The sequence below is a fragment of the Choloepus didactylus genome, chromosome 18, assembly GCF_015220235.1.
Source record: "Choloepus didactylus isolate mChoDid1 chromosome 18, mChoDid1.pri, whole genome shotgun sequence".
Classification (NCBI taxonomy): Eukaryota; Metazoa; Chordata; class Mammalia; order Pilosa; family Megalonychidae; genus Choloepus; species Choloepus didactylus.
Genome location: NC_051324.1, coordinates 16,864,669 through 16,891,107, shown reverse-complemented (window position 1 = coordinate 16,891,107; position 26,439 = coordinate 16,864,669). Strand labels below are relative to the sequence as shown.

Sequence of the window (26,439 nt, the reverse complement as noted above, 5' to 3'; positions counted from 1 at the left end):
AATCATTTCTTCAATGGCACTAAAATGGTCTTCCATACACAACACTAAGAACAAGTATGTTAATTAGAATTCACAAGGATCAGGCAATTCAGTAAGAAGAATGTGACAATTCTGTGTTTGAGACCAAAATCACAGTAAAAACATGACAAAGCAGAGATCAAGTATGGCTTACAGGCCTGGATGATGGTCCACCTAGCTGGGCCCTGCCCAGAGCAAAAGAACACAACTCATCAGGCCTTGAGGAAGGAAAAGAACATTGATAATACTGGGCTGTATTTGGCAGAGGCCTTCTAAGAGCTTAATGACTTCACAGCACAATCTCATACACCTCCTCCCACGTCCCAGGGAGGAAGGCAAATGTCATTTTTATTCCAAACAGATACATCTCATAATGTCTAGAATAATGGCTTCTTCCTGAGGAGAACCAAGCCTGGGAGATCCCATCCCTGGGAAACACCTTCCCCTTAAATTACTGAAATGCAAATCATGGAGTCATAAGATGTCCCCATACACCTATGAGTTCAGTGTGGTGTGTATATGTGTGTGGTTTTGTGCACACCTGAGTTTTCCACCAGTCTCGGGGATTATAGGGACAATGTAGACTGCCACCATGAGTAATCTAGCAAAAGCCCCTAGCATATGCCAACCACAGGTACCATATAACTGTAGGTATGTATGTCTATATAGAGTAGGGGGGAGATCAGTGGTCCAGAAATCAGTACACTCTGGTTTCAACACCTCTCATGTGACTTCCCGGATGACTTTGAACAAGTCCACTTTCCTTTCTGGATTTTAATTTCCAAGTTTAAAATGAGGAAACTGGTCCTTTCTGGGTTTGATGCCCTCTGACTCACTGCTTCACTTCGCTTTGGTGAACCCACCTTGGCTCAGACCACCCAGGCTGAAAGCCTTTTGGAGATGCCACTGTTCGGAATGATATCCAGTACAGAAAATGTTCTTGCCAACAAATTTCATCCAGATCCACAGAAAGCAGCTCCCCATATGAGTGAAAAAACAAAGAGCCTATTATTGAATTCTATTCACCAAACCTCCCAGCTTTTGTCCAAGAGTGAGATGGAGATCTGTGTGATTTTATCCATTAATATCTGAGTCAATGCAATTCTGGAACTCTCAGCCCCACTGTAGAGAGATGGTGCCAGCAACATAAATGCAAGTACTTTTCTCCACATACTGGATGCTGATTCAACTAGGCTAAAAAGAATCCTAAAGTTCTTCCAATGATGCATTCCTAACAGCATTCCTAATAAGTGCTTGACTAGCTTCTGCTGAAACACATCCAATATCTGGAGCAGTTGCTGGGCTGAATTGAACCAAATCTTTCTCTCTGAAATTTCCAAACTTTGGCGCTAGTTCTGCCCATCTGGAACATATCTGCGCCCCCTGCCTCCATGACCATTCCACCCAAATCTTATCTTCTCCAGACAACACATGCCCAGCCTCCTCTACCCCTGCTCACGCCTGAGCTTGGTCTGACCACAATGGCTTAGATCCCTAGTTGGCTTCTCAGATCAGCTGGGAGTGCAGGGGCTGCTACAGATTGTGCAGTTCTCTGAGCTGCATCCTCTACCCTCCCTACCTCTCACCAAGAGGGTTCATCGGGGACCCAAAGGCCAAATTTCTCTCCACCCATCTAAACTGGCACACAGAGTGGCCCAGAGCAGGGAAACTGGCCCAGAGCAGACTGCTTGGCCAGACTCCTCAGTCTGCCTCAATCAGATTAACTAGCCAACTGCCAAGTATCTAAAGGCCAAATTTATTTTTGTGCCATTTAAAGTTAAGATTTATGGTAAATATCTATAATTCCACCTCAGAATTTCCTGCATGAATCTTCTTATCGCATAACTGAGGCAGAGTGGATTTTCTGGGTGTTTAGGCTCCAGTTATCTGGAAAGCTCCCCACTTCACCACTAAACTACCTCTGTTTAATTTCCAGTGGGGGCAGGGGGAGAATCAGAAGATTCTAAAACAAGCCCAGGGTTTTGGCAAACGCTCCTCTCTCATAAGCCTTCCTTTGCAACCTCAAAATTCACAGTTAACAAAGATATTCAATGCCAAAACATTGCAGGTGTTTTGTTAAATTCCTCCAATGAGAAATACTAATTATAATAGTAACCTCTGAGATTTCAAACCACATAAATAGCTCAGCTGCTATTTTTGTTTCAGATGAAGCCACAATCCCAGCTCAGAGGCCTGCACTATTGCAAGACCGGGACGAGAAAAAGAGCCAAGAGCTTTCACCCAGATTGCAGTGGCCCGGACAGGACCTGCCAAGCACGTCCCCGTGGACTTTGCATGTATAAAGAAAAACTTTTTGTGTTCGCTGTAGCCACCCTGAGGCCAAGTATATAATATTTATGTCCAACCCCAAACCCCAAACTCTATTTCTCAGCTTGTAAAATCACATACTTCCTCTGAAGTTATTTTCATTCAAAACTGAAATGTCTTTTCTATATTGAAAATTAAAAACCCTGTGTTAATTATGCTGCTGAAAAACATCTCTCAGTGTGAAACAGTTTGAACCTTGGGGTACCAAGGACACTCATTCCAAGGGTGGATTCCAGTTCCTTGAAGGTTCGGGAGGGGCATTTCCATAGCTCACACCCTCACCCCCACCCAGGGCATTCCGTTTAGCTCAGTCCCTGCACATTCTGGGTCAGGATTCTGCCACAGTTGCAGATGACCCAGTCATGTGAGCTAGGGTCAGGGTGGTGCAACAGCTGTCAGGGAGATATTGGCCCTGCTCCTTCCCCCACCACCCCTCTCCGCAGTTTGAGAAACTCAGGGGCTTCACCTAGGACTTCAGGAGACCCAGGCCCAGGACTGCTGACCCTGGGTTCGCAAAGGCTTTGCCGAGTAACAAAATCTAGAGCGTTTCCCACTCATCCAAACCAACAGCTGCCTCTCAGTTCAACGACCTGCTCAGCAGGAAGGTGCCTTCAGCTTCTCGGCAGGCAGAGCCAGGCTCCCTCACTCTGCACAGCCCTTCAGGGCCACAGTCCAACTGCGGCTTCAGTCATCCCAGCTCACACCAGTTCTGGGTTCTGCTGCTACACCGAAGTTTCTGGAAATTCATCTATTTCGCCAAAGGCATTGAGGGTGGTTTTGCTATTATTCCTGGAAGAATCTTGGATTTTGTTGAGATCTACTTGTAAAAAAATAAAAAAATAAAAAATTTAAAAAAAGCTATTTTAGAAATACAGCACTCTGCACTGGGTACTTCCACATCTTCAGTGCACCACCCAATTTTTGGAAGTTATTCCAACCAGAGTTATAAACTGTCAGAGCTGGAAGGGACCTAAGGAACCAATTTAATCAGCCTTTCCATTGGGGATATCAGGGCCCTCAGACTTGATTTGTCCAAGGTCACACACACACAGTTAGACGGGAGCAGTCACCACACGGTACCTGTCCGTTTCATGGGCCCTGGATCTTCATTAAGGAAAGAGACATGTGTCTTCCATTCAGTCCACTTCACCTCATTGATCCTGAAAATGCAATAATCCTTCTCACTACTTCACAACTGCACTGCATTAAATGCAAACAAATAGCACCATGTTTGGGGTGTCCTGGTTACTAGACAGGTTACACAGCTCCTCTCTGCCCGTCCCAGGGAGCTGGAGCCCCACATGGGCAGGTCAGCGTAGTGAGGGTTTGAAACCTGTCCAACTCCCCCTTTTCCCAGGACCCAGAAATCCTGTAAGTTGCTCAAAAGGTACATCTCAGCCCCCAGCAGCTACGCCTTACTGGCAGGAAGAAGCACCTGCAGGGAGGGAGGGAAGGCGGGCTGGGGTGAGAGGTCGTGAGCGTGTGGGATTAACCTCCTAGAAGTCTAACTGAAGTTAAGGTTATGCCAAGAGAAGGTAGTTAGATGTCTAGCCACGGTAAGAGTGGAAAGGGTCCAGAGTGCTGGATTACAACTGGGGACGCTGGTTTGGCTTAAGTTCACATTCAGAGACCATCTCTAGAATGAGGGCATCAGAATCAGAGACATTGTTAGGGTAACAACTGCAGTCAGAAATGATGGTTTCCTGGGGGGTGGGAATTTGAGTCAGAGAAGTAAGTTAAGCTAAGGTCATTTTCAAACAAAGTAGTCTGTAGGTCAGGGTGGCGGGTAGGAAGAGGTGGACTTGATCAGAAGAGGTGGTCATGGGATATGTGAATACTTAAAAAAAATCAAAAAGCCCAAGATCTGTGCAAAGGAGCTGTCTCATGTTCAGTTTGCCAGTGACATTATGTGCCGTAGGCCCCTGTTGTCCCAGGAGGCCACATGGGGTTGACAGAAGGACAAAAAGTGACAGATTGGCAAATCTTTTCTTAACGGGACAAGCAGGAAGAGGCTGTGAAGGCAACTCCAAATGGCAGGGAGGGCAACTGCAGACAGCAGTCTCACCCCTTCTCACTGCTGAAGCCGAGGATCCTCGCCACAGGGCCAACGACCATGCAAAAGCACATTCCGTCTTCTGAATGCACTGGTGGCTGTAGCTAGGGCAGGCGAGGGCAGCACCATTTCCCTAATAGCCGTTTGCCGACTCTTCTCCCTTCATCCACTCCAAAGGCTTCCCCCAAAATGCCTCTTTCCCTTTGTTACCTCAAACACAGTCGGAAATCTTCCTCTGCTACTTTACACAGCTCTCCCATCCGGAATCTGCTTCTCAGCCATTCTGGTAACATTTTCTCAAACTCCAAGATTGTCCTGGCTCTCTGGGGAAATAAACAAGCCTAAGTGCCTTCTGAGGAGCCAGGACTCTGCACCAGCCCAGGGAGCACAGCAACATAGAGTGCATGTGTGTGCACACATACACATACATACATACACATATACATACACACATACAGGCACACACATACACACATACACATGCATACATAAGAGCACATGCACACATGCATAATACACAATGCACACATATATACATACATACTCGCACATACACACATACACATGCATACATAAAAGCACATGCACACATGCATAATACACAATGCACACATATATACATACATACTTGCACATACATACACACACATACATACAAACACATACACATACATAATATACACATATGCGTACACACATACATGCATACACACATACACATACATATATACACACACATATATACGCACACACATACACCCACACGCACACACAAACACCACAAACAGTCCACTGGATGCTTAGTGCATAGATACTGAAGGTTTGGCTAACCTACAGAATTCAAAAGTGAAAACGCAGAAACTTGGGTAAGAAGTTCAAATCACTTTACACATGACATAAGCAATGTTCTCAGAAGCCCAGGAGTTTCCTAACTGAAATTATCAGGCTCCTGGCAACCCATGGTGGAGGGAGACTTAGACATCATGCAGTCCCCTCCCATCACATGCCTGCAATCCCCTCAGCAGTTTTCCTGGCAATAATTTGTCCAATTGCTCCTGAATATCATCATGAATCCAATTAAGCAGGCCCTGGTTGTTAAAAAGTCCTCATGTTAAATCAAAGTTCCCCCATTGCCTCAGTTCTGCCCTCAAAGGGAGCTCTCTCTTTCACAGGGAGCTCTCCAAATGTTGACGGGACTCTCATCTTCTGTTACTCTAGTTCCAACAGCTATTCCTCAGAAGGCACAGTTTCCAGTCCTCTCCTGAACCTGGTCACCACCTCTGGATGTATCCTGTGGGATGGTATGCGAGACCCAGGACATGTGAGGAGAGTAGAGGGCAGGATGGAGCAGAGCAGGACTGTCACCTCCGTTGTCCTAGACCCTATACTCCTCTTATTGCAATCAACATTCACACATCACACCACTGGCTCTGAGTGGAGCACCCCCTAAGCCAAATTTCTCTCACACATGGCTGTCGTTCAGCCACATTTCCTACTCAGGGAACGCAAACCAAGGCTTCCCCAAACCTGGCCGGTACAGGGGTGGCTTATGCAGATTCCCAGGCCCTGTCCCACTGGTGATGATGGTTGTCAATAAGCATGTGCTCAACCAAGTCCCCGTGGAAGCCCCTGCACCAGGGTCTCAGCCCAGACCCACCTGGAGGCGCCAGATGCGCTCACTCTCCTTGGAGACATTCTCCACAGTCTCTCCCATCAGGGCGATGAGCATGTTGAGGAGGAGCACGAAGGTGAGGATGACGTAGGTGATGAGCAGGAACAGAAAGAGGATGGGGTACTTGGAGTTCTGCTGGATGTTCAGGTCTCCCAGGCCTATGGTGAGCTTGAAGAGTTCCAGCACCGCATCGCCGAAGCTGCCATAGGAGCTACAGTTGCTTCTGTTCTTGGAATGTTTCTCAATCAGTGAGGCCAGGGCTGGGGGTACATAACAGGTGTTCTCTTCAGCCTCTCTGCCTAGTCATTTACCCAACAAGCTCATGCGTATTGCACTTGCACACACACGCGCATGTGCATACACACACACTCACTGAATGCCTCCTTCTCTCTGACCACTCAAAGTCTTTCTAACTTTTAAATTCCTTCTCAAGCCTAAGCCCCTTCGGAATCCTCTTCGCCTGTTTTTTTTGCCCTGACCTCCTGCATAAAAGCCCTTTCTGCCTAACAAAGCCCACACTCTTCTCCCTCATTGACTCCACAGTTCAGCCCTTGATAACTCATAGCCCTGCAAAATTCCTCTTTATAATCTATGTATGTGTCCCTGGCTCCCCATCCAGGCTTTGGGCTCCCGACCTCCTGTAGCCTGGGTGTCCCTCCCCTCTGCCCCCCAGGATTGTGAGATCCTGAGTCTCCTCCCGATACTTGGTAGTGAGTTCCCCCTGGGCAAGGCCCGGGGCTTGCTCTTCTCTTCTTTCCAACACAACATGGTAGTGGCTCATTAATGAAATAAATGGATGAGTGAATAGGATGGATGGATGGATGGATGAATAAACAAGCAGGTGAAGGAGCAAATAAATAAATAAATTTTGCCCAAAAAAAAGTATCACCCAGGTGGGAACAGCTGCTTAATTTCGAATGCCGATGATCACTGAAAAAAATACTGTCATGGGTAAATAAAACCATTCCTCTCTATATGGAGGTTAGAAATAAAATCAGGTAGTGCTGTTCCCTCTGCTGTAAATGGAGAGATTTTAAGAGAGGGCTCACCACCCACAACCCCGAGCAGACCAGAAGGTTCTCCCAGATATTTTGGGGGCAAACTGCAAGAGTAAAATAATGTGGAGGGCGGGACCAAAGGAAGTTATCCCAAGGTATTACTTAACTCCTATTTTTTTCAAAGTCCATCAATCAAATTTCTGTGAGCTTTAGTACCCCAGCTGTAAAATGGGGCCCGAAACACCTGCCAATCCTACCTCAGGTGGAGCAGGCCACGTGAGATGATGGCTATGAGAGCGAGGGGCGTATCACACAGTGGGGAGGAGAGGGACAGACCTGGTTCAAGTCCCGGACTCTCTGAGCATCAGTTCCCTTATTTGTGCACAGAGATGATGATGCCTACTTAATCAAGTTGTTGAGAGAAGTAAATGAAATAACGCTTATAAAATGCTCAGCACAAGGCCTGGCACTCACAAGTGCTCCAGTGGTAGCCGATGTAATTCTTGCTGAGGCTGCTGTGTGCTTTCTCATTTTGACAAATATATGAATTGCTGTACAAACATGAGAGTTACTATTATTGATAAATCAATTACCTACTCCAAATCCAAGTAAGAACACGATATAAACAAACAAGAACTTCAGAACATCATGCAGAATAACCTACAAAGAAATAAACATGGTTCAAATGTAAGGCTTGAGCACATGTTCACTATGCACTGCTCTCACTTTTTCACACCCTTTCCCCACCACTGCCCTAACCATACCTTCACTCAGCCCACACACCCTCTCCCCTAACCAAGTTCTCCTGGTCCTCCAAAGGGCGGCTCCGGGACCCACCTCCTCCAAGAAGCTTTCTGTGCCTGCTCCAGCCCCATTTTCTCTTCTCCCTCCACCCTCCCAAAAACAGTCTGCCTGTCTCTGCAGATTCACCCTGTTCTTCGGTGCCTTTCTTCGTAGGGTCTCACATCTGGAATCCTGGGGGCAGTGGTGTGCTGGAGCCCGCTCATACCAGATCATAAGAGCTGATGGTTAAATTTTCATGAATTTATTGACTGCTTGTTAAACACAGCCAATATTCAAAATTAAATTATATAAACTTATCACTAAATGAATCCTATTAAAAACAAAGATAATAAATATTGAAAACTCATCACTTTCTAGTTATTTTTACTACGTCTTACTACTATCAATGCTCTTGAGATTATTTACATCCACTATGGCTGCCTGGTGGAAATACCACAAAAATGGTGTGCACATTTCTTTTCAACTCTGCGTTTAGTGATCTTGTGTTGGTAGCCAGAAACTAACCAGAGTTGGTGAGAGTATTCACACCATGGACATTGGTAAATGCTAGAAATCAGAAATTTGTTGACTGTCTAGATCTAGACTTAAGAAAGTAATGGAGAAAAATGTTAATGCAGATTCAGCTTAAAAGTGGTCCTGTCTGTAGCCTTTATATTGTGAATATCACAAAAGTATTGACCAAATATTCTTCCAGCACTTGGAAACTATTATCCAATTCAGCAAAGAAGTTGCTCACATTAATGACAAGCAAGTGAAGTTACAACATAAGTCTTCATTGTTCCACTTTCATCTTACTCCTTAAAGTAAAAAAAAAAAAAAAATAGCAACCAATATTCATGTCAGAGAACAATAGTTGTTTGTCAGCTGTAACCATTGATTGGATGACAACAGATAGGAGAGTTCAGAAAAAAACAACAAAAGCATTCTGTGACACTCAACTGGTGATATGGAATTTGCAATAAAAAGTCCTGTATATCCTATCATTATTTGTAAATTGTGAGCTACACATCCTTTATGTGGTAACATGTATAATAAATGTACGTACATATATATGTGCATTATTCCCAGAGAGCCCGTTTACCAGCACACCACTGCCTGAGGGTGAGAACATTCCTTTAGAAAGTTGTATCCCTTCCCAGTGCCCAACAAGCCCAGGTGCTTGAAGTTCTGGGCATTTAAAGCCTGACCAAAGGCAAAAGAGACCATGGCATTCTGGAGAAAGAGCAGAGGCCTGACCCTTGGGAAAGTCCCCTTTCCTCTCCGGTTTCCCTATCTGAAAAATGGGTGTTCTCTGCCGGACCTGCCGTTCCTGGGGGCCCTCCCGCCTGCAAGTCCCTGACCCTGGGCAGCTCCCGACGCACCTTCTGGATCATGACGCTGTACATGCCCATGGACTGGAACCCCCGCGTGTAGTAGAGCATGTTCGCCCAGCCCAGGGCCATGGCCAGCACGAGGCAGGCGAGGTACTCTTTGTAGGCAAACAAGTACAAGAAGACAGACAGTATCACAAGCACAGCTTGGATAAAACTGTTCAGGAGACACAGGAGACAAGGGCCTTATTTACTTCTCCTCGGCATCAGGGCAGTGTTATCCTAATCCCCCAAATCTCCCTTAAACCCCCAGTGCTGTGCTGAAGAGATAAATAAGGCCGCCTCAGCTCCGCTTGACTGCGTCTAAAATCCAGCCTTGCAGACCACGTCACCAGACGTGAGTCACGCTGGCTGCAGCTGACAGGGACTTCTTAAAAATACAGATCCCCAAGGCCCCAAGAGTGTCTGTTCAGAAGGTCTGGGGTGCAGCCCAGGCTGCCATATACTTTCTAAGCCTCCCACATGATTCCACTTCATCTGCATAGATTTGGGAACCACCTGGGTAGACCAAACCCATGGTAAACGATTGCATTTTTAACCAATTTAACAAAAGTTGTCAACATCTCTGCTAATAAGCCAATCATAACCAAAACGCCCACCCTGAAACCTACTAATTTTTTTAGCTTTTTATAAGTAAAATAAATACCAAACATACAAGATCAAAGCCTACTCCTAAACAGTGTGTACAGCAGCTATTATTCAGATATCTGGATAAAAGCCCTCTCTTGGTTATAACATTGGGCAGTCTCCCTGACAACAAAATGGCTGGCTTATTAGGGTTAGGATGCAGGCAACCTTGTTTTACTGGTACAGTAAAGAGTAAACATCTGGATGATCAACTGCATTTAGGACTGAAGGGAGGAAAAATATCTATACTTTCATCTCTGCTAACAAAACAAACAGGAAGCAGAAGAGCAGGACAATGCATTGGTGTTTTTTTTCTACACTAAAACCAATAGCTGTATGAATGGATTTTTCTCTGGAATCATCCTACATCTCAAAGGTACCAGAACCATCTGTTGCTCACACCAGGGCCTGACCTATACATTCACTGCAATTTCTTGGGCCTCACCTGCCCATGGGGATGAAGAACTTGGTTATGTTCTCTGAAAGGCAGGTACATACTTAATAAAACTACCAAGTATTCTGAAATGTCAGGCCAAGACTCAAGGTGATATAGATCCAGCCTCCCAGATGCTTGGTCTAGGGATCTGGGTGGGATCTACAGAGCTCAGGATTCTTCATCCCAAGCTGAGGCCCTGTTCTGTCATGCAGCAACACTGCTCAATCAGCCTTTGTTCATTTAGAGAGCGGAGTCATGTAAGACTTCAATGTCAGCAGCACATGACCTCATTCAGAGAGACAGCTGAGCTGGACTCTCTCCCTAGGTCCCTTGGCACTAGCTTGGGCTGAAGATGACACAATTAAGCTCCACCTGACTGCGAGGGACTCCAGTTTTCATGCCTACAGATGCAACTCAGTGACATCTCAGGTATCTTCCAGCTCTGACCTGCCAAGGCCCAAGATGGCAACTTCTAGAACCCATGCCAGTAGGAGGGGCTTCCCTGGAACTTCCCTCCCCCAAAATGTGAACAGGCAACAGAGAGTTACCATTTGATCCAGCAATCCCCGTCCTAAGTTATACCCAACAGCTTTAAAATATCTGTCCACACAAAACCTGAAAAAAAATGCTCATAGCAGTATTATTCCTAATGCCAACATACGGAAACAACCCAAATGTCCATCATGGCACGATGAAAGAAGCCAGAAACAATGGACCACATATTGTGTGAGTCCACCTATATGAAATATCCAGAACAAGCAAGAATAGATTAGTGGTTTCCTAGGGCTGGGAGGATAGGAGGATTAGGGGGTGGGGGTTGACAAAAAGATGCAAGGTTTCTTTTGAGGATGATGAAAATATTCTAAAATCAATTATGGTAATGGTTGCACAACTCTGTGAATATACTGAACATCATTGAATTGTACACTTTAAGTGCATCAATTGTATGGCATGTGAATTAAGCTAGTACCAAAAAAAAATTTTTAAATAAACAAGACAGCTAAGCCTCTTTATGCCTTCTCCACATTGCCTGCCACCTGGGGCTCTGTGACAGGATGGAGTCAGCCCTCACCTGCAACGAGACATGGGCACCGTCCTAAGGTTTTCAGTCCTCCACGGGCTAGAAGGGGGTGGGGGCCTGGCCATGTGACTATGGCAGAACGAATGGGACATGGTACCACGGCAGGTGGCCGTGCCAGGGGGGCACCCACAACACAGGATTTCAGCTGTGCCAAGGAGGGGGTGGCCAAGGGGACTGACCTACTTACAAGACAAAGTGAAACCAAGCATCGGAGAGGATGGACTGCAGATCCGAGGGCCTCAGCAGGAAGATCGCCATGCCCTAAGGCCAGAGAGGAAGGAAAAGCTGCGCCATCCGTGGGTGGGTCTTCCTACCCCTTGCTGGAGGCCCAAGGAAAGGGGTGCTTCCCCAGGACTGAGAATCAGTGAGGGCATGTGTGAAGGCCCAGCCAGAGCCTGGGTTAGGGATATGGAAGGGAACCTGCATCTGGGGAATACAGGTGACCCCAAGGTGAGGGTGGATGCTGCCCCAAATCTCCTTACCTCTCTCACTCCTCCCCCCATCCTCACCCCAGAACTTGCAAGGCAGCACAATCACCACAGCTACTTGCCATTGCCCACTATGTCCTAGAGTTCCAGCATCTGAGCCTCTATTCATGCTGCTCCCCATGTTCACTCTGTAGTGACCTTCTCCCCAAAGTCCTCATGCCCGATTCTACCCTACTAAAGTACGTCCCATACCCTCTCTGCCTTCAAGCCTCGCCTGATTCTCCTTGTCCCCAGATAAAAGCCATCTCTCTTCCTCTGAACACTGGTCTGAACCCAACTTATGGCCCTTTTCAGAGTCTACCTTAGAATCTAGATGTTTGTGTTCAACTTAAATCCCCCACCAGACTGAGAGTTCAAATGCCCTCTGTCCCTAAAACCTCCCCCAAGGCCCCACATATAGAAGGTGTTCAGGACATATTTGCTGATTAGTTGGTTGGATGGATGGATGGATGGACAGATGAATGGACAAATGAGTAAATATCTGGAAAGATCGTTGGATGAAGAATGAATAGGAAAATAAATAGGTGTGTGGATGAATGGATGGATGGGTGGATGTATATTTGAATGGGCAGATAGGTAGATGGGTGGTGGGTGAATGGATTAGGGTAAGTAACTGGATGGGTAGATGAGGGTAGGGAGAAGTGGATGGGTTGCTGAGTGACTGTGGGGTAGGTAAATGGTGTATAAATGGACAGATAAGTAGAGGGTAGATGGAGTAGATAGGATAGGCCTGCCTTATTAGCTTATTCTTAGTTTGTGGCTAAGAAATCTATGACTTAGGGAAAAAAAGGTCTTTCTCAAAACCCCCAGCAGTAATGGCAGAGCAGGGAAGGACAGAAGCCAGGCCCGCTTTCACCCCACCTGCCTCATGGGGAGTCCAGACAGCCTTCATATCCACTCACCTCTTTCACAGAGATGCACATGGCCCAGATGAGCACAAACATCCTTCCTAGGAGCTGCAGCCACCCCATCTTGTGTGTCAGGGCCAAGGGGTGTGGGAGGGACTGAGGAGGAAGGGGGAAGGATGGTCAGGGTTGGGAAGGAAGAGGACAGGGGAAGTGCCTGCTCTGGAGGGACCGTGAGCCATACATATGCTGAACCAGAGGCCAGCCTAAAGCCTGACCTCTGTACAGGATAAGAGAAGGAATGGCAGCCCCTCACCCCTCCTCCCCACCCACCCTGCCCACCCTCAGTAGGAACCCAGAACTCTACAGTGAGGAGCACGAGCCAATCAGTGCTAACAGCTCCTCACATCTCATGGCATTCATGCTTTCCAGGCCACCCACGTCCAGACACTCACAGGGCCTCATGTCACAGTTAAATAGAACAGAGGTTCTGTGCCCATGTGACAGATGGGAAAACCAAGGCCCAAAGAGTTCTCCCAGTGACAGAGCCAGAGCAACATGCCCACCTCCCATTTCCTGTGGTCCTCACAGCTCCCCTCACACAGCTCTAGATTTAGACAGAGAGCCTGGGCAGAGCCTGGGTCTCCTAATCCTTCAGTTGTCCCCCAATATGGGCCAGCCTGGGGCTGGGTACCTGGAGTTAAGCCCAGGTAGACACAGGAAGCATTTTCAGTTCCCCCCAGAAACTGTGAAGGGCACATCTGGGGGACCCCAGGCAAATCTCTTGGCCTCTCTGGGCCTCAGTTTCCCCATCTGTGCATGGGTCAGCTCCAGGCCCCTCCAGCTCTGAACACGCCAACCCCCCACCCCCAAGGGACCCACGTACTTCCTCCTCTCGGGGACGATAGTAAGAGACGAGAGTCAGGGTGATGTTGTAGAAGAAATAAAAGCAGAAGGACATGAAGAACATGTACTTGGCAAACTTCTTCCACTTCATATGCAACAGCGTGTGCAGGGGCTCCAGGGTCAGCATCTCGTGCCGGTTCTGGGGGTAGAAAGTCACCAGTCACCAGAGATGAGGGAGGCAGGAGGGGGAGGGGTCCATTTTCAAAGGGCCCACTAGCAGTTCTGAATCAGCACCACCCTTGGCAGAAGGGGGCCGGTCGTTAAGTCAATGGACTGATTTGGCTGGAAATGTTGGGAGGGTAATTTCGGGCTCCTGAGGCTGCCGTCCTGGCATGCTCAGGCAGCAGCCGATGCCACCTGGGGCTTCCAGCAGGAGGGACTGAAGGAGGGGGAGTCTGTTGGCTGAGGTTCCAGCCCCAGTTTGCACCCCCCTCACTGTGTGACCTTAGGGCAGTCTCTGACCCTCTCTGGGCTTCAAGCTCATGGTCTATAAAACTTACGACAATGTCTACCTCACCAATCTCACAGGCTGCTCCAGGAATCATAACTCTTGGTAAAATATGAAGGATGAAGACCCAGCCTGCTGCCTCACTTCTCCCAAGAGTTGAAACCCTCTCCCACTGATCTCTCTCTTCCCCTCCAGCTTCGCTAACCACCCCCTCCCCCATGACACACACACATACCTCCTCCAAGGAGGCTTCCTTTATTGCTCCAGCTGGGCATTCCCTGACCCTCATTTGGGACCAGATTTGAGAAAAGAGGGGGTTCCAAGCCTGGCCATATAGAACCAGCAAGATTAGAAAGCACCAACCACCCCCACCCCCATATCATGCAGGGTTCTAGGACCAGGAGACCCCACCACCACTAGAGTCAACGGTTCAAGGCTGGCCAGGAACAGCTGAGCCTGGTACCTGCTCTGGGCCCTTCCCTGTCTGTGCCCAACCCACCCACTGAGGCAAAGGAATGGGGGACTCCAGATGCCATCAGACTAGTGGCATGGGGCCTTCCCAGTGCGTCCTGAGCTGCGGGCCTGAGGTCTGGCCTCTGCTCCCTGCCCTCCCCCAGCCCACCCACCCCACTCCCACCCCACCCCACCAGAGACCCACATCGATGTTGGTGTTGTAGACGATGATTTCCAGCACTGAGTTCTCGGTCGTGGTGTCCACATTGGTGAGGTCATAGAGCGAGGACGACACGGGTCCGTAGGCCCAGTCGGTGAACTTCCTGGACAGGCTCCGGAGTGGCTTCTCCTTGATCTCACGACTGAGGATGTACTTCAGGATCTGGGGACAGGAAGAGGAACAACCATCAGCCGCAGAACAGGGCAGGGGCTGCTTTGGGCCCGAAAGATGCTCCCATCAGGACGTGTGAGCCCTGGGCCCCGGGTTTATCTGGGAACCGTGTGAAGCTCTCTGCTCTGCCCATCTCACAGGGGACTGAGACGACCAGCCATATAAAGGTGTGAAAGCCCTCTGCACACTGGGGAAGGCTGCACACCAGCTGGTAAACCCCACACCAGCTGGGGACCCCGTTCAGTGAAGAATTCGGGGAATGACAGTTTTGAGAAATCATTTCCATTTGGCCTTGATTTGAGGAGCTAGAAGTTCTTCCAGTTTCTCCATCCCACCTTCAGTCAAGATCCCTCTTGTTCGGCTCACTGCTCTGGACAGATGGACGGTGGTAGATAGCAGCCTGGACAGAAACACCCCATTGCACACACTTTCCAGGTCAGACACCCTCAAACTTCACTTTTCAGTCACTAAGGAACTGAAAAAATCCCTCAGAATGTAAAATGGTAAAGCCACCATGGAAAACAATTTAGTGGTTCCTCATAAAGTTAAACATAGAATTAGCACATGACCAGGCAATTCCACATATATGTATGCACCCAAGAGAAATGAAGACTGATGTCCACACAAAAGCTTGCACCCCAACATTCACAGCAGCACCATTCACATCAGCCGAAAGGCAGAAACAACCCAAATACCCATCAACAGATGGATAAACAAAATGTAATATATTCATACAATGGAATATCATTCAACCATAAAAAAGAATAAAGTTCTGAAACATTCTACAACATGGATGAACTTTGAAAACATTATGCTAAGTGAAAGAAGACAGACACAAAAGGATAAACACTGTATGATTTAATTTACATGAAATGCCCAGAATAGGCAAATCCATAGAAACAGAAGGAGATTAGGGGTTACCAGAAAATAGGGGAAGGAAGGCAATGAGAAGTGATTACTTGATGAGTCCAGGTGTTTCAATGGGATGATAAAAAAGTTTTGAAACTAGAGAGAGCTGATGGTTGCACAACAGGATACACTAAATGCTACTAACTTGTACAATTTTAAATGGTTGGTTCTATGTTATGTGAATTTCTCCTCAATTTTTAAAAAAATAATTTTTACAAATTCCCACACTACCCAACTAATTAAATCTAAATCTCTGGGGGTGGAACCCATGCATCTGGATTTGCTCCCAAGATGGTTTCCAAGGGCAGGAAGGAATGAGAGCCGTTGCTCTCCAGCTCACCACTTCTGGAAAGCTAAGCCCTGGTGCCCTAGGATGGGGGCTGGGGCTTTCTGGGGGTACCAACCTCAAGAAGGTCCTGTTGGAAAGCACAGGGTCAGCCCTGACCTAACACCCCACAATGGGCTCCTGTCTCATCTCCCATGACGTCCTTGTCTCTGCAGCCCAGGCAGAGAGCTCCTAGGGATGGGTCCCAGCCTGTGCCCCAGCGGGAAGAGCCCCAGGACAGGGTCTGTCTCTCTCACTCTTCTCTGTCCCAGCATAGTGGCCAACTTGAGGCAACATCCAAAATGTTTTCCAAAGGATGGTGAAGGGAGGAGAGAACGAGCTGGGAGAGAGTGTGGGTGCCTCTCCGGGATGGCTATGGGGAGCACAGTACCCCCTGGAGAACAAGGGGGTCCTGGGCTCAGGCTCCCTGCAGAAAGCCTCATGCCAGGGGAAGTTCATGCCACAGTGGCAGGCTGGGAAGAAGGCCTCGGAGGAAGCTCAACCTGCAGCCACTATCAGACTCTCCTCAAAGCCCAAGCTGTGTCTTGGGAGCGGGCAGGGGATGGAGGGAGGCAGTGCACAATTCCTCTTCTGTTGAAAGCGTTCTCCAACCTCTCCTCCCCCCACTAGAGAATAAAAAGATCCCTTGTGGGTCCCAGGCTGACCACTGGGACAGGACCCAAGGCCCTCGGGCTGGCACAGCTGTGACTGCTCAGCAGTCCCCACCCACCCGACTCCTGCAGCCTCCCAGGGCTCAGGGACAGGGAGGACGCCAAGGATCCGTCCCCTGAGAAGCTAAGGCTGACCACGACCCCAGCCCCAACCGGAGCCCTGCCCTTGATCTCAGACCAAGCTGCAGCCCATCGGCTCTGTATGCCGAGCAGCAGTTCTGGAACTCTGTCCTCAGGAGAGGCTTAAGGCCCCAGGGTCAGACACGCAGATGCCTCACCGTGACACAGGAATTCTCAGCCACAAAGTGTGTGAGGTATTGTGTGGCCTCGGAGATCCCAGGGCTGGAGATAGAAAATACAGGCTGTCAGGTTTTAAAGCCCAGAAGGTGGCCCCATGCTGAGTCTCACTGGCTCTGTGGGTCACTCTGAACAAACTCATCTCCAACAACAGCTGCACTTCTGTGCCTGAGGCTGGGACCCTCCCAGGGTGCCTCCCCGAGCCTCCTGCCTCACCTCGGCCTTGCCCATTTTGGCAGCCAGCTGCAGCGGGGTGAGGCCGTCTTTATTGCACATGGTCTCCAGCTCCCAGTTGCGGCTCCTCAGCAGGATCATGTCATACATGTGCTTAACAAAGTCATTCTGCGTCTTGAAATCCTCAGCCACCGTCACCAGCGCGTGCAAGATGTTATTTCCCCGCGAGTCCTGCGAGGCAATGTCCGTCCGCTCATTCTCCATCAGCAGTTGCACAATCTCAGGCTGGTTGGTGCATGCCGCCAGGGCCAGGGGTGTCTCACCTGGGGGAGGGGAGCACTGGGAGTCAGTTCCCTCATGGACCAGAAGCAGAGTTCCCCTCCCCAAGCCCTAGGAGCAGAGCACATATCCTGACCATCAGAGCAAGACTGACCCCTGGGGTTCCCTGTCCCTATATGCCCATGTACAGGTGAGAAGACTAAAGCTGGATCACTGCAAGAGCCTCCTAACTGGTCTCCCTGCCTCCCCCCTGACCCCCCAACAGTCTGTGCTCAACACAGCAGCCAGACTTGATCCTGTTAATACATAACTTCCACCTTCCCCAGAACAAGAACTCCTGTTCCAACAATGGCCTCAGGCCTCACATCTTCTCACCTCACCTCCTCCTCTCCCTCTCGCTCACCTCCTTCCAGCCACGATGGCCTCCTTCCTCTTCCTTGAGCACACCAGGCTCTTTCCTCCCGTGGGGCCTCTGCACAGGCTGTTCCCTCTGTCTGGGAGGCTGTTCCCCAGATACCCGCATGGCTCATTCCCTCCTCCTTCAAGTCCTTGCCCGAATGTCAGATTTTCAATGAGACCCACTTTAACTGCCCTATTTAAAAGTGAAACCTATCTCCCCCACTCCCCAAACTCCTGATTCCCCTTCCCTTGCTTTACCTCTTATTTTTTCAACATCACTTATCCTTTTCTAATGTGTTATATAAAGTTTGTACTTACTATGTTTATTGTAGATGGCCTCCCACCCTCTAGAATGCAAGTCCCATCAGGGCAGGGAACTTTGTTTTGTTCACTGACGTATCTCAAGCACTAGAAGAGTGCCTGATATATATAATAAGAGCTCAGCATATGTTTGCTAAGAAATGAGAGGGCAGGTTATAAGTGCATGGTCACACGGCAAACCCAGGACAGACGAGGACTGGACACCAGGTCCCCAGAAGCCAGTCCTGAGCTCCTGCCTTACATCTGCTGCTGGCCTCCTGGTCATCTTCCTCCTGTTCCAGCTCTTTCTCCCACTAGACTGGCTCCAGCCAAGCCCTATGATGGGTGACGGGGACACAGGATGAATTGGACAAGACCCCGCCCTCAAGGGCAGCCAGACCCACCTAATCCTGCTAATTGAAAAGCCACCCAGAACACAAAACAGATCAGTGGTTGTCAGGGGCTGGGGTGGGATGAGGGATTGACCACAAAGTTGCACTGTGTATGACAGCAATTTTCCCTGTCCTGATTGAGACGGTGGTCACATGACCACATGCATTTGTGAAAACACATGGAACTGTTCACTAACATAGGTGACATTCACTGTACTAAATTGTAGGTTTAAAAAAAAAAAAATTCACCCAGAGCGTCCTAACACCAGATGCTTCTGGACTTCCTAGTTTGTCAGTCGGGGGACTGTGGTCCTCTCACTTTTGACTCCTTGTTTGCCACCATAGACGCAATGGGCACAGGAGACAGAGGCCAAAGCTGGGGGCTGGGACACCCACATCGACTCCTGTCTACACTGGGGCAAGTCGTTTCCCTTCTCAGAACCTACCTGAGGCTGTCTCTCTCCCTCCCCAGGTCTCTGTTCCCTACAGAGAGCTGCCAAGGCGGATGCCTATGTCGCCCCCAGATCCCCAAGTGACTTCCTTGAATGAACCACGCACCCACCCAAGCCCCAAGCCCTCCCGGCTCTCATCGGGCTGCTCAGATGGATCTGCCCCTATCGCCTCCCTGGTCCCGGCCCTGTCCCCCAGGGCCTTGCACGCGCCCGCAGGTTCAGCCCGCAGAGGTTTGCAGCGGAGTCTCCTGGCCCGGGGCCTTCCAGCGCCCCTCCCTCCGGGCAGGGACCCAGACGAGGACAGCAGAGCGCGGAGGGCCCTCCTACTCCCAGACTCCACCCCCTCCCGAGCCCGCGGCGGGGCTCGGGCTGCACTCACCGAAGTAGAAGCCTTCGTGCTGGTACTTGGGATTGAAGAAGACCCCCTTGGCGTGGGCGTTGACGTCGGCGCCGGCCGCGATTAGCGTCGCAGTGATGTCTCCCTGCCGCCGCTCGATGGCGATGTTCAGCGCCGTCTGCCCTGCAGACCCAGCAGGGATGGGAGGGGGCGCTCAGTGTCTGGGACCCTGGGCGACAAGCCCCTGCCCTCTCTGGCGCCTCTCCTCCACGGAACCATGGGGAAATAATAGCTGCTTGTCTGTCACCGGGCTACCAAGTTCCCAACTTCATTCCTTGCTTCATACATTCTTGCAGGGATGCAAAGGATGTGTATTGAGTGGCTGGGCCAGGAGTGGAGATACAGTGGTGTACAGGGTGCATTTGATCCTTCTCCTCAAGAAGCTCACAGTCTTACTGAGAGCAAAGTGCAGTGATACAGGCAAGTATGGGGTGCGGGGGTGGGTGGTTACCCAGACCTAGGGAACCACGAGGGCTGTCCAGAGGAAGCAGCCCCCAAGCCGAGACCAGGGAAGTTCAGCGGGGCCAGATGGGGCTGGAGGGTCTGCTCAGGGCCTCATCAACCAGGTTATGAGGTTAGAACTTTATCCTAAGGGTGATGGGGAGTCACAGAAGATGCTGAAGTAGGGAAGTGACATGACTTTGTGTGTGTGTGTGTGTGTGTGTGTGTGTGTGTGTGTGCGCGTGCACGTGCATGTGCATGGGTTTTCAGATCAATGGCTACAGATCTGGAGGATGCATTGGAAGGAGCAGAGATCTATGAAAAACCGTTACACCAGTGGAGAAAGAGATGATGAGGCCTGAACTAGGGTGGGGACAGTGGGGTGGAGAGAGGAGGAAGTCAGAGAGAGGGTGGTCAGAATGGCCCAGGGGGCTGGGGGAGAAGGGCCTGGGTGCGGTGGATAATGTGCCAGTGACTGAGGAAGGGAACTGGGACAAGCAGCAGGAGGAGAAGGGGTCATTGACTCTGTTGCAGGAGCCTGTGGAGCCTCCATAGGGAGGGGATCAGAGGGGATCAGAGGCTCAGGGTCTCAGAATGCCCCACCAGAAACAGCATTTTCCAAAGAGCTGCCACTATACCATACACAAAAAGAAGTTCCAGGCGGATTAAAGAACTGAGCATTAAATCTACATAGAAAAATTTGTTTATAACTAACCTTTTAAGACTGAAGGACTTCTTTAGGAAGTCCCAAAATGCAGAAACCATAAAGAAAAAGACTGACATATTTGCTTGCATAAAAATTAAAGATTTCTGTATTTCAAAATATGTCTTAGAGAAAATTTGAAAAAAAACAAGTGATAGGCTGGGGGAAATATTTGAGACAGATACAAGAGATAAGGTGTTTTTTAAAATCCATAATATATTGAGCTCTTACAAATAAATAAAAAGGTAAACAACCAAAAAGAAAACTGAGAAAAGATTATAAACAAGCTCCACACAGAGGAGAAATTGTGATGGCTAATTTCATGTGTCACCTTGGCGAGGTTAGGGTTCCCAGTTGTTTGGTCAAGCATGCACTGGCCTAGTGTGTGGGTATTTTATAGATAGGCTTGCGTCTTTAATCAGTTGATTGCATCTACAGCTGATTACATCTACAATCAACGAAGGAGATTGCCTTCGGCAATGTCCGGAGTCTCCTCATCCAGTCAGTCAGAGGTCGTAAAAGGCAGAACTGAGGTTTCAGAGATCAAACAAAAGAATTTCTACCTCAACTTGACTCAGACAGCTTCTCCTGGAGAATACTGACTTTCCAGACTTCAGAATCAACTCTACTGGAGGAGTTTCCAGCTTGTAGACCTACCTTGTGGCATGCAGACTTTCCACCCCCCATGGTTGCATGAGCCCATTCCTCATAATAAATCATATAAATGTCAGTTCTGTTTCTCTGGAAAAAATAAAAACCCTGACTAATATACCAATAAACACAGTGAAAGATATTTGTAATCACCAGTCATCGGAAAAATGAACATTAGAATCTAATAAGTTAACACTTTTCACCCACCAGATTGTCAAAGACAAAAAGGAAAAAAAAAAAGGGTAATATCCAGTATGGGGGAGCTGGGGATAGGATTAGTACTCTTACACTATTGATGGGGGAGGGAGTAAATTAGTATCTTTTTGGATACCCTTGAACCCAGATATCCCAACTATAAGTGTTTGCCTTCAAAATGTGTGCACCTGCATACAGGGTCATAGACCAGAATGTGCACTGCAACACAGTCATAGAGAAAAACTGGAAGCCACCTGGATGTCCACCTGCAGGGGCATAGAGAAATAAGCCATGGGACAGCTGTACTGCGGAGTGAACAGGTAAAGGGAAGCAGACTCATATTCTGACATGAGATCTCTAAGACATAATTAATCAAAAAAAAAAAAAAAAAAGCAAGCTGTAGAAGGATGTAGGCAGTATTTTATATTAAATAACTAAATAAAATTCTCTTTCTACATGCACTTATGTAACACTTATGTCAAATGCCTAGAAATGGCCTCAAAGATGCATGCCATAATAGTCATCTCTACAGAAGGGAGTGGAAGACAGGTGAAGCTTTTTTTAAAAAATTTAACTAAAATGTTTGAATGTTTTACAGTGAAAATATTTATGTATTATTTATATAATTAAAAATAAATTGTGTTGGACATCCTCACCTGGGCTGGTGCTGATGTCACAAACATTGGGACTGGCAGTTTGATGTGCTGAGCCCTCGAGCATGGGACTTGCCCTTATGAAGCTCATTACCACAAAGGAGAGTCCAAACTTGCATGTAATGGTGCCTAAGAATCTCCCCCTGAGTACCTCTTTGTTGCTCAGATATGGCCCTCTCTCTCTCTAACTGAGCCATCTCGACAGGTGAACTCGCTGCCCTCCCCGCTACGTGGGACCCAACTCCCAGGGGTGTAAATCTCCCTGGCAATGCAGAATATGACTCCCAGGGATGAATCTGGACCTGGCATCATGGGACTGAGAGTATCTTCTTGACCAAAAGGGGGATGCAAAATGAGACGAAATAGTTTCAGTGGCTGAGAGATTTCAAATGGAGTCGAGAGGTCACTCTGGTGGACATTCTTATGCACTATATAGATAACACCTCTTAGGTTTTAATGTATTGGAATAGCTAGAAGTAAATACCTGAAACTACCAAACTCCAACCCAGCAGTCAGGACTCCTGAAGACAATTATATAATAATGTAGATTACAAGGGGTGACAGTGTGATTGTGAAGACCTTGTGGATCACACCCCCTTTATCTAGTGTATGGATGTTTAGAAAAATGGGGATAAAAACTAAAGGACAAATGGGGTGGGATGGGGGGATGATTTGGGTGTTCTTTTTTCACTTTTATTTTTTATTCTTGTTCTGGTTCTTTCTGATGTAAGGAAAATGTTCAGAGATAGATTGTGGTGATGAACGCATAACTATGTTATCATACTGTGGACAGTGGATTGTATACCATGGATGATTGTATGGTGTGTGAATGTATTTCAATAAAACTGAATTTAATTTAAAAAAAATAAAAATTTAAAATTTAAAAACACACACAAAAAAAATTAAAAAAAAATAAATTGTGGTGTTGAATCTGGATGATGGATATATAAAGATTCATTATGCTAATATCTCAACTTTTATGTTTAGATTTTTTTCTAATAAAAGAAAAAATTGTTAAAAGAAAATTGTTGAAAGAAAAAAGTAAGGCTCCAAAGGCCTCTGATAAAATGCTACAAAATAATAGTATTAATAAAGTTGATATTGGATCCTCATAGCAGCAAAGAGAGGAAACACAAGCCCCAGCCAGATGGGGAAACTGAGGCTTGGAGAAGCAAGGTAACCTGCCTAAAGTGAAGAAAAGTGCTACACTGCTGATCCTGGAGTCCCCCTGCCCCAGGATGTGGGGACTGCCTAAGAACGCCAAAGGGAGGTCATCAGCAGATACCATCAGGGGCAGGGGCAGGACAGTTTCTGCAAAAGCAGGAATAAATGGCTCCTCTCATCATGCAGACAAAAAGTGGGGGCCTACAGCCCCCTGCAAGCCCGCTGGCAAGAAGCAGATTCAGAAAACGGAAGAGGTAGGGGGAAGCTGAGAAAGCAGAGAGGTAAGGATTTACAGACAGGGCAGCAAAGGCCTAATGGAGAAACTATCAACATTCATTTATCCATTCATTCAAAAAACACCCATTAAGGTACTCTTATGGAGACCCATAAGGCACCAGGGCAAGACTTACTCCACCCCTACACTGGGGAAAAGTGCGCTGCTGGATTAGGGGAATCTGTAAGCCCTTCCCTCCTCCCCTTCACCCCTCATCCCCACATTAACAAGAAGAAAGGAGGGGGCAGAAGAGGACTGAAAAGGAAGAAGAATTAGGATGGGGAAGCTTGAGGACTGGCCTGAAGCCTGGTTTCAAGACTGTTGTCAATATCCTAGTGATAATCTGAGAACACTATATAGTTCATCAAGTTTCTCTCTTTGCTTTGGCTGCCAGGGAGCTCAGGGTGCAGTCCAGCACTTAGTTGTAGCTTTCTTCTCTGGGTTTCCTCTCTGTTGAGTAACATCTAGTTTTTCACAATCCTTTACTGTTTATCTTATGTAACAAAAACCCTGTTGAAAGTCTCCAGAGTTTAAATAATAAATCAAAATGCCTCATGAGACAAGCTAAGGTCCCAAGGTAGACTCCCACCTGGGAAGCAGCTGAGAGGTTCAATGCCCCTGGCACATCAGCAAGACAATGTCCAGTTATTCTCAAGCTAGTCATTTTTTGCTATGGGAACCTTATAAGACCCTAAGGGGGCTTTTGCTGCCTCCAAAAACAAAAAACAAAAAAAAACAAAAATGAGGATACATGGCCTGGGAGACACTATCCCTGATTCAGTCTCCCTGTCCCTTCCTGGCCCACCTAAGAGGGAAGCCACAAAATTAGGACCCAAATGAGGCAGTTAATAATGATGATGCTGATGATACTCATAGTCACCATTTTTTGGCCCCTGCCTAGATCTCTGACCTATTCTCCAGCTTTCTTCCCACTGCTTGAACAGGCCAAGCTAATTCCATCTCTGATCTTTCACCTTTGCCTTGCCCAGGATCATTCTCATCACTTAGGCTTCAGGTCAAAGGTCACCTCTCTGACCACCCACTCTAAAGTTGCCCACCACCAGCCGCTTTCTTTCACGTTACCTTCTCTTATTATTTGTATAGCATTTTCCATCTAAAACTATCTTCTTGGGAGCAGTGGCCTTAATCTGCCTTATTCTCCACTGCACACTGGTGCCTAAACCAATGCCTGACATGTAGTCAGTGCTCAGATTTATTTGCAGAATGGAGGAAGGAAGGAGTGCCTCCAGGTGCCGGACTTTGGGCTTATCAGTGACAAGGTGTCCCTGCAAGGCACGGCCCAGGCCCGCAGCACTGGCCTGGACCCCCACCTCACCCCACCTTTAGGAATTCCTGTGGCACCCAGCCCCTCCTGCAGGCAGGGCACCTTCATAGGCCTCCTCTGTGTACTCGGCGTTGATGAACCTGTCCAAGATGCCGTTCTCCTCAGCAAAGGTGAGCAGGATCCGCACGATCTCCTTGGTGTTGGGGTTGATGTTCAACAAGGCCTTCATCAGGCAGGTCTTGCCGGTGTCTGAGGCTGTCAGCTTGTGCATGAGGAAGTCTGCAGACAGGTTCATGGGATGAAGCTGCTGGAGGGCCCCAGCTGCCCTGGGCCTCATACCTCACAGCCCTGCCCCACGCCCTCCCCTGGCCCCCCTGGCCGCACTCTCCAGCTCTCCTCCTTACTCTCCAGCTGCTCCTCCTCTGTCCTCTTCTCCGCAGCCCCAAGAGCCTTATCTGAGACCTGCTCCTTGCCCTCTACTCCCTTCCCTGGTGGAGGAGGGCAAACTCACCCACACCATGGCTTCCCACTGTCCACGTCAGTGCTGACACCCTGAAATCTCCATTTCCAGCCCAACCCCTCTGGCCTCCAATTAGTACTCATCATCTTCCCCCTAAACTGCTACTCCTCCTGGTCCCCAAGACATCTGTGGCTCCCCTATCTGCCAAGTACCCAGGTCAAAATGTCACCACTCTGGACTCCCCCTCCTCCTTCAGTTCTGCCAATGACACTGCCTGAAGGGCCCACCAGAACTGCCCTTCCCCTCCCCAGCACTGTTACTGGGGTCCCAACTCTGCATTCTCCCTGCCTTCAACTTTACTGCCATCCTTCACACAGTAGCCAGGCCATGACACTTACCTGCCTAAACCCTTCCATGGCTCCCCACTGCCCTCGCTCCTTAGCCCAGCATTTAAAACTCTTCACACCCTCACCCCTTCTGCCAGGACCAAGCACTGACCAGGCACATCCTGGCCTCGACGCCTTTTGCACATCTCCTGCAGCTCCACCAGAAGTTCCACCAGGTCCTCCACGCAGCCCTCAGACACTGCCGCAAAGATCCACTTCTTGAGCCGCTTCTTTCTTCGCCTCTGTTCTTCCTTGGCCAGGTTGGTACTGAGGTTAGAAAATGTTTCTGACTCACCATACGTGCACCAGCTCCTCCAGTCTCTCCACTTTCCCTGCCAGAGCTGCTGTGCCTACCAGCCTCTGTACCAGCCACGCCCGTCCGTGCCTGAGCTCCCTCCGCTGATGCTCCAGTGCCCCGTGCAGGCTCCTTTTCTACTCTACATGTGATCACATTTTGTTAAATTATTTACTTGGATACACATAGTAACGACCAGGAAGGGTATTTGCCTAATTGTTGATGGTCACTGAGTGTGGGATTGGGGAAAAGGACAATTTCACTTAACACTTTTTGTTGTTTCAATTTCTTTCATCTATCCCTCCCCACTCCTACACTTCAAATAGGTAAGCTTTCTATCGCATTGATGAATATCCTTCTGTTTTTATGTATTCTTGCAAAATGCATACTGGTATTTAATATGCATACATTTTTAATCT

At 48.3% G+C, this 26,439-nt stretch overlaps 1 protein-coding gene across 1 annotated transcript in view; it reads right to left on the bottom strand.

The window, feature by feature from the left end:
* TRPV3 (transient receptor potential cation channel subfamily V member 3) overlaps window positions 1-26,439 on the bottom strand; it is a 36,979-nt gene continuing 10,540 nt past the window's right edge. Inside the window, exons 4-17 of the mRNA XM_037809975.1 lie at window positions 25,838-25,992; window positions 24,982-25,158; window positions 19,496-19,636; window positions 17,337-17,617; window positions 14,733-14,909; window positions 13,607-13,765; window positions 12,778-12,879; window positions 11,575-11,648; window positions 9,235-9,400; window positions 7,663-7,729; window positions 6,057-6,331; window positions 4,610-4,722; window positions 3,427-3,506; window positions 1-3,163 (exon numbers count right to left, since the gene is read on the bottom strand). Of these exons, the coding sequence (XP_037665903.1) occupies window positions 3,069-3,163; window positions 3,427-3,506; window positions 4,610-4,722; window positions 6,057-6,331; window positions 7,663-7,729; window positions 9,235-9,400; window positions 11,575-11,648; window positions 12,778-12,879; window positions 13,607-13,765; window positions 14,733-14,909; window positions 17,337-17,617; window positions 19,496-19,636; window positions 24,982-25,158; window positions 25,838-25,992 (2,062 nt within the window). The 3' untranslated portion in view covers window positions 1-3,068. The remainder of the gene's footprint in view (window positions 3,164-3,426; window positions 3,507-4,609; window positions 4,723-6,056; window positions 6,332-7,662; window positions 7,730-9,234; window positions 9,401-11,574; window positions 11,649-12,777; window positions 12,880-13,606; window positions 13,766-14,732; window positions 14,910-17,336; window positions 17,618-19,495; window positions 19,637-24,981; window positions 25,159-25,837; window positions 25,993-26,439) is intronic.